Source organism: Talpa europaea (assembly GCF_964194135.1).
Source record: "Talpa europaea genome assembly, chromosome: 16".
Lineage (NCBI taxonomy): Eukaryota > Metazoa > Chordata > Mammalia > Eulipotyphla > Talpidae > Talpa > Talpa europaea.
Window position 1 is genome coordinate 51,115,327 of NC_140084.1, and position 8,091 is coordinate 51,123,417.

Here is an 8,091-nt window from a genome sequence, read left to right on the forward strand (position 1 = left end):
GGCAGCATCTGACCTGGCTGTCACCGAGGGAACCATGCGATACAGTGAAGAGGTGAGGGAGCACATCCCTGGGAGTCCCCCCTCAGCTCACGCCGCACCACCTGGCCCTCCCGAGTCCCACCCACGAGTGGACAGGTGTTTGGCTCTGGGACTTGCTCGTCTGGCTTTCAGGACTGGTGACTTGAGGGGCTCATTTCCTGAGAGGTGACCCCGGTAGGTGGAGTGCTCCCGAAGGGGGGAGGTGGCTCTCAGCACCCTGGGAGGTTCCTCCATCTCCCAGCCCTCCCGCCCCCAGGCGCACCTATGAGGGAAGAGCGAACAGCAGGACAGATCACCTGTAGTTTAGGATTTGGGAAAACACACGCCCCCACATGCCTTCACCTCTCTGTGGCCAGGTGTCCTGGGCCAATCTCTGGCAAGAGGCTGGGAGCTGCCCCAGGGGCTGCCACTGGGATGCTGAGCCCTGACAGGCATGGCACAGGGGCCTGAATGGGGACCCGGGCAGATCCTGTGTCCTCCCAGCCCCCCCAGCCTGTGGTCCTAATGGGCACCAGCAGACATGAGGGATGGGTGGGGAGTGCGGATAATTCCCCCCCCCCCGGGGGTCGTGGGGGTCCATGCCTGGGGTGGCTTAGTCCTACACTCAGCTCCTGTTCCAGCTCCTTCCTCTCCGCAGGGCGGCGTTCTGAGGGCAAGCAAGCCGGCACTCAGGAACGCCTAGGAGGGCACTCACTGGGGGCACGGCTGTGGGTGCACCTGAGCATGCAGCAGGATGCCTTGCAAGGCTCCCGAGAACACAGTTCTGGGCCCCCCATGTGTCTGCCCCAGAGGGTCTGAGCTGGAGCAAGGGTTTGTGGGTCTGGCAGTGTCCATGCTGGAGTCTGAGAGCCACTGGGCAGCTGGGGAGCATGGTGAGGGAGCACAGTGGTGCTGGGCTGTGGGGGGTGAACTGGATGCTACCCCGTGGGCACTGGCCCAAGCGGGACATGGTGGCAGAAACGACCTGGCCAGGCCTGCAGCCACTCTGCCTGGTGCCAGCCCTGATCTGCACAGGCGGCCCGGATGCAGCCGGTTCTGAAGGGGCCCAGCGATGGGGGCTGGGCAGGCAGGGCTGGGCTGTGAGCAAGAGCCCTTGGGCCCTGGTGCAGGGCAGCATGGAGGCGCATCGGGCCCCCTGGGGCAACTCCCTGGTGTTCCAGACCAACACAGGGGGCTCCACCCCACCCCAGCAGCAGCGCTGGGACCCGTGCCCCCCATTGTGTTACCACACTGAGGCATGGCAAAGGGTCCGGGGTGCACAGCGCTCCGGCCCCAGTGAGGCAGGCCTGGCTGTTGCTCCACCGAGCCCATCTGCCCTGACGGGGCCTGGCTGGGGCACAGGTGTGAGATTCCTTTCATTTTTTAAAATTTTTTAATTTAAATTATTTTTTAAAAGGTTTATGTATTTATGCATACAAGAGCTAGGGTACAGGCCAGAGGCGCAGGGGGTGAGAGGATGCAGCAGAGCGGGGAGCAGAACAGGCAGAAGGACCAAAATACACTGCTGAGGGGAGCAGCGGACCAGACAGGAGAGGTCTGCCGCGCCACGTGGGAATCTCCCCGGCCGGGCGGGGATTGATCAAGCCGGAGCCACGGAGGCTGCAGACAGCTTCACAGGGCAGCACTCAACCCGCTGCACCACCGGGGAGGCCCCGGCGAGATTCCTTTTATATTCGGCTCCTGGGTTGTAAAATGGACCAACAATTTCAAGGTTGACCTCTCCTGTCTCCTCGCTGCTCCCCTCAGCAGCGGATCTCAGTGGATCCACCTGTTCTGCTCCCCACTCTGTCTCTGTTTGAGTCCTCCCCCCCCCCCCCCCCCCGTTGCACCCCAGCTCTACACACAAAAGGGGAACAACCTGATTGGTGCTAGATGGTCCAATCAGGCTTCCAGGATGGGGGCTTCATAAGGCACGGCAGGCGCTAGCCTCCCAATATTCTGTTCCTGACCTCTGAGGGAAAAAAGGGTCAGCAGCTGACCTCTGGAAAAAGACAAGAAGCTGCGGTCCTTTGCAGAGACCCGGCCTCTGCACCTGCCCTGCCCTGCCTTGACACGGCTAAGAGGCCCTCTGCCTCTGGCCCCACCAACAGCTCACAAAGAGCTGTCACACCGCCTCCTGGTGACCGCACCGCGGGCCAGCGCGGTGAAGCACCGTCAACAGGCGACCTCTGTGTCCGGGTCACCTCTGAGAGCTGTCCACGGCTTCTGGCTGGCTGGCAGTACCTCCCGGTGCTCTTGCGATTGTCCGGCCCGGCGTCCATTGCCGTCCAGCCCCGCCTGCACACCGCTGCTGCGGTCACGTGGGCAGCCCCACCTGTGGGCGCCGCAGCCGCACCCGGAGCGGCCCCGGCCCCGCGCGTCCTGCCCGCGAGGGCTGGGGCTGGGGCTTCTGGACGCGGGGCCACTCGCCAGGGCGACAGGCGGCCGCAGACACCCCCGCGTCCCGTCCCCCGCTGCGGCTCCCCGAGCCCGCGCGGCTGGCGGTGACCGTCCCCCCCCGCGCGAAGGCGCAGCCCCGGGGCGCGGGGCCTGGCCGCGCGCGGGGACCAGGAGGCGCCCCGGGCCGCTCCCGGGCGCCAGGACAGCGTGTGCGCGGGCCGCCTGGGCTCGAGCCCTCCAGGGAGCCCGTCAGGGGGCGGCGCGGGGCGGGCGGCGCCCGGGGGCGCTGGGCCTGGCGGGGTCCCGCCTGTCTCCCCAACCAGGCCGCCCTGCCCGCCCCGCGGCCAGCCTGCGCCGCCCGGCTCGTCCGCGCCCACCCGGCCCGCGCGCGCCAGAGGGACGCGCCGCCTGCATCCTGGGAAACGTAGTCCGAAGCCTGGCGCACGGCGTGGCTCCGGGAGGGCGCGCCGCGGCCCTTCGGTGCACCTTGGGAAATGTAGTTCTAGCGCTTGCCGAGCCGCCTGCGGACGGACGTGCGAACGTCGCCACGGCGCGGGCCAAGGGAGCCCGCCTTTGCCGCTATGCTTCCTGGGAAATGTAGTTCCTGGCGAGGCCGGCGGCCGTGGAGGCGTGATTTGTGGGGCGGGGCCGGCGACTGGCCCTCCGCGAGCGCGGCGGGGCGCGGCGGGGCGGGGGGCGGGGAGCGGGGCGGGGCGGGGGGCGTGCGGCTGCGCGCAAGGCCTGCCGGGGCATGGAGTCCCGGTGAGCCCAGTGCGCATGTGCGGGGCGGCCGGGGGTCGGGGCCGCGCCTGGGCGAGCGGGGTGAGCGGGGGGACGGAGGCGGCGTGCGGGGCGGTTGGACGAGCCCTTTAGGCCGGGGCGGGAGGCCGGGGCAGGGGGAAGGGGAGACGGGCCGGACGGGCAGAGCGGCTGGGGGAGGGCACGGCGCGGGCGCGGGCGGGGGCCGAGCGTCCCCGAGGAGGGCGGGTGGGGGAGGGGAGCGCCCCGCGGGGGTCGTGCATCGTGGGGGAGGGCGCGCCCCGGCGGGGGAGGGGTTTGTCGTGCGCGTCGGGGAGGGGGCGGGGGAGGGGCGCGCCCCGAGGGGGCGGGGACGCTGGGCCCGGCCGGGGCGTCGGGGCGCGGGGACCGGCCCCGTGGGGCGGGTCTGGGGCGGGTCGGGGGGCGGCGTGGGGGGCGGGCTGCCTGCTCGGGCGCGCGCCGGGGGTCCCGGGCTGCGCGTGGTGCGGCCTTCCGGGGGGCGGCGCCCCCACCCCGCGAGCTGGCGCCGGGCGCCCCGCGGCTGGGGGTGCCCGGTGCCGCCCCGGCCCTCCAGCCGCCGCGCCCCCCGCGCTCGCAGCCCGCCTGGCCGAGGCTCGGCCGCCGGGTCTTTGTTCCCGCCCCGTCGGGGTGTGCGGGGCCGGCCGGGCGCGCGTCCCGCTTCGCAGCGCCGCGCGGGGTGCAGCGCCCGGGCCCAGCCTGAGTAAATGGCAGCGCCGGGCGCTCAGCTGTGGCCGGACACGTGGCGCCGTCGAGCCTCCTGTGGCCGCGGGGTCAGGGCTGGCCCGAGGGGGGCGCCGCCCCGTCCTGCACTCTCGGGTCCCCGGCGCGGCCGGGGCAGGGCCCTGCGGTCCTGGGAGGTTGGGAGGTTGCGCCCTGCGGGTCTCCCCGCGGCCGCCCCGCGCTCTCCTTTGGCGCGTGCCCCGGGTCGGGCAGCTTTCCCGAGGGAGCCGGGTCTTGCCCCCAGCGGGGCGGGCGCTGGCCTCAGGGGGGCTCGTCACCCACAGAGTGGGCGCAGCTGACGCGTGAGCAGGCGGTCCGCCTTGGGGTATCCACTGCTCTGGCTCCGAACCCCTCCTGCTCTTAAGGCTGCCGAGGCCCCAGCGCTGGCCACTGTGGCCTTCCGCGGTGGGGGTCAGCAAGGGGCCAGCTCCCCCGGTGCCCACGGAAATGGTTCTGTGTTTAACTGAAAGTGACCGTGTCTTCCGAGGTGGGCAGGCAGAACAGTGTTGTTTTCTGGGGGACTAGTGGACCTGCTGGTCAGCACGTCCCCGGGTCCCTTGTGTCCAGCGGACAGGCCTTGGGAGAGCAGCCGATTCACTCTGCAGGCTCCTCTCTTCATGCCACCTCGTTTTCCTGGGCACTGGGGGTGCTTGGTGGCCTCTCCGGCTCCGCACAAGGTCAGACTTTTTTTGGGGTGCTTTCTGGAGCCCCCGGTGTTTCTGGGGCCTGTGGACTTGTTGAGAGCCCATGCACACGGCCACCCCCCTCCTTGTGGCTGGAATCACTCCCACGAAAGTGTCCCTTCTTGGGAATTGGGGGCTGGGGTGGGAGGGTAGGGAGGGTCTTCAGGGTGGGGGGTCTCTGGAGAATGGAGGGGGCTCTGGAGGGTGGGGCCATCCTGCCCAGCTCTGTCACACCTGGGTCTGCAGCCTGGCAAGGGGCCTCCGGCGTTCCCCTCGCAACCCGCGTGGGGGGGTGGGAGTTGGGGACTTGGCTACGCTGACCCTGCCCTTGCTCCACGCGGCCGCCCTCCTCGTAGGCCCCGGCCCTGGGGCAGCCCCCTCCCTTCAACCTGAGCTCCGCTGGGGTAAACCGAGGCGCAGAGAGGCCCCTGCAGGTGGCCTGAGACGCGGGTGCAGGGATGGGGCTGCCGGGCCGCTGAGCCCTCCGCCACTCTCGCCCCACAGGCGCTGCGCCTGGACCGAGCCTGCCCCATGGAGGTGCCAGCGCCGCAGGCGGTGAAGCAGGAGGGTGTGGCCCCCGAGGGCCCAGCCCTGGACTCCCCGTGGCACCGTTTCCGCCACTTCCACCTGGGAGACGCGCCCGGGCCGCGCGAGGCGCTGGGGCTGCTGCGCGCCCTGTGCCGGGACTGGCTGCGCCCGGAGGTGCACACCAAGGAGCAGATGCTGGAGCTGCTGGTGCTGGAGCAGTTCCTGAGCGCGCTGCCCGCCGACATCCAGGCCTGGGTGTGCAGCCGGCGGCCACAGAGCGGGGAGGAGGCCGTGGCGCTGCTGGAGGAGCTCTGGGTGAGCGCGGGTACCAGCCGGGGCACTGGAGGGGGGCACCGGGCACTGGGGGGCGTCCAGCCAGCCTCTCCCCTCCTGGCTCTGGGTGGGACCCCTGCCGTGACGGCCGTGCAGACCTGGCCGTGGACCCCTGAGGGCCGCCGGGTGAGTCCTGGCCCCCACGCACACAGAGGGTGGGCCCTGCGGGGGCGGGCCCGATGCTCCCTTGTGCCCATGTCCAGCCGGGCCCACAAGGTCTGGGGCTCGGGCGCCCTGTGGCCGCATCCCCGGGAGCAGAGCTGGGCGGCCCCTGCTCTCTGGCTGTCCTCCCAGGCCCTGGTGCCCGCACCCCAGGGGGTCATTCTCCTGCCCGCCCCCACCTGCCCGGCTGCCCCCTTTCTGTCTTGGGACCCCACTCCTCAGCCTCGGGGGCCCCTGGAGTCCCGCTCCTGCGGGAGGCTTCCTCTGCTGGGAGGACTCCGACCAGGGGTCAGCCGCCGGGGCAGGCCTTTCGGGTGGACGCCTCCCGTTGGGTTCCCGTGGGATCTCGGGTCACACGCGGCCGCACCCTGCTCTCCGCGGCGGCTCTGGGTCCCAGCAGTGACGTGACCTCCGGGAGGCTGGGGGCCGCGCTGGCCGGCGTGAGGGGGGGTCTCGCCGCTCTCCTCTGGAGCCCCCAGGAGCTCAGGGGCGGCGCGCAGGGGCCGCTCCCGCAGGGAGGGCTGTGCCCCTCTGTCCCGCCTCTGCTGGGCACCCTGGCCTGTCCGGGCCACGCGGGAGCCCTGGCCGGGAGCCCCAGCAGCCCTAAGAGCCCAGGGAGAGGGTGGGGAGCAGCGGGCGGTGGGTCTCTGTCCCCGGTTGGGGGCGGTGGCGGGGAGGGGGTGGTGCGCAGGACGGCTCTCCCGTCAGGGGGTGGGGCGGGTCCGGCAGGCCCCTGAGGGCCAGCGGCGGCGGTCCCGGGGTGGGGGTGCTGAGGCTGGGGAGCGGGGAGAAGGCCGGCGGGGCTGCCGGCCTGGACGGACGCAGGGTCTCTCCTCCCAGGGGCCAGCGACCAGGGCGCCGCGGGACGCCGTCACGGGCCCCACGGGCAGCGTGGCGAAGGAGGAGGGAGCGGTGATGCCCTTAGGTGAGCCCCTGCGCCCCCCGCCCGGCCCCTCTGCACAGCCGCGGGTACCGTGCCCCCCGCCCCGGGTGGCCCGCCGGGAGGAGGCGGCTCCTCCCGGCCCCGCCCCGCCGCACCCCCACCTGCTCCCGGCCCTCCCCCCTAGCCCCCCCCCCCCCCCCCCCCCGCCGTCTTGGGGCGCGCCGGCGCCTGACTCTGCGCTTTGACCCGGCAGGAGACCCGGCCCCCGAGGCCGAGGCGCCCGCGGCGGGGGAGGCCCCGGCCGCGCGCCCCTACAAGCAGGAGCCCGGCAGCCCCCCGCCGGCCCCCGGCCTGCCCGCCCTCCTGGCGGCCCCCGGCGCGGCGCCCGCGTCCTGCCCCGAGTGCGGCCAGACGGCGCTGCCGCCCGCGCACCCGCTGCGCCGCCGGCCGAGCCCCGCGGGCGAGAAGCCGCACGCCTGCCCCGACTGCGGCAAGGCCTTCCGGCGCAAGGAGCACCTGCGGCGCCACCGCGGCACGCACCCCGCCGGCCCCGGGCCCGCGCTGCGCCCGCTGCCCGCGCGCGAGAAGCCGCACGCCTGCTGCGAGTGCGGGAAGGCCTTCTACTGGCGCGAGCACCTGGTGCGCCACCGCAAGACGCACTCGGGCGCGCGCCCCTTCGCCTGCTGCCAGTGCGGCAAGGGCTTCGGCCGCCGCGAGCACGTGCTGCGCCACCAGCGCATCCACGGGCGCGCGGCCGCGGCCGGCGGGGCGGCGCCCCCGGGGCCCGAGGGCGGGGGCCCCTTCCCGCCCTGGCCGCTGGGGTAGCCCCGCCCCGCCCCGGCCGCGCGCCCCCCGCACCCGGAGACTCGGCGCCGCCGCCCCCGGCCCCCCGGCCCCGGCCGCTCCGGTGAAGGGGGCCCCGCTGGGGACCCGCGTTGAGGGCCGGCTGCGGGAGCCCCCTCAGGACCGACGGGGCGATGAAGTCTGGGGACGCGCCTGTGCGGCCTGGGCCCAGCGAGGGGGGCCGCCCCGTCCGCAGGTCCCCAGGGAGGGGCCGGCCTCCTGCTCGGCGGGGCGATGCCGGGGCGCAGCCTGGGATGAGGGCGCCCTGCACCTCCCGCGGCTTCAGTCGCCGGCTGCCTGAGGCCGGCCAGGCCCGCGCAGGTGGGGGAGAGGCGCCCTTCCATCGGGGGCTCCCGTCCACCGCCCTGGCTCCTGCGAAGCCCCCAGACCCCGACTTCCCCTTGCACCCCCGGCCCGGTCCATGTGCCCATGTCCACCGGGGTGCCCTGCTCCTCCTCCCCCAACTCCTCAGCTCAGTGCCTGGGTCCCGGGGAGCCTCGGCTCAGGTGGGGGCCCATTGCACACCCCTCCACCAGCCTGGGGAGCTGCCTCTGGCTGGGGCTGCGACTGGGAACAATCCCCCCAAATGGAGGGAGGTGCTGGGGGCTGGGCCGGAAAGCAGGTCCCCAAGCCCCGCCCCGGGCTCCTCCCACGCGCCCACGTGACACCGCCCTGCGGTGCCCCTCCGGCCCCCTGCCCGCGCCCCCTCCACCTTGCCCAGGCCTGGGCGTAAGTGGTTGC

The 8,091-nt window shown here is 73.3% G+C and overlaps 1 protein-coding gene across 1 annotated transcript; it reads left to right on the forward strand.

Moving 5' to 3' along the window:
* Positions 1-3,172: 3,172 nt before the first annotated feature.
* On the forward strand, positions 3,173-7,332 carry ZNF444 (zinc finger protein 444; the record flags this gene model as incomplete). Its single annotated transcript, XM_084257178.1, has 4 exons — positions 3,173-3,240; positions 5,106-5,444; positions 6,465-6,549; positions 6,761-7,332. The coding sequence occupies exons 1-4, from the start codon at positions 3,196-3,198 to the stop codon at positions 7,330-7,332; spliced, it is 1,041 nt and encodes a 346-aa protein (XP_084113304.1). The 5' UTR covers positions 3,173-3,195.
* Positions 7,333-8,091: the final 759 nt, after the last annotated feature.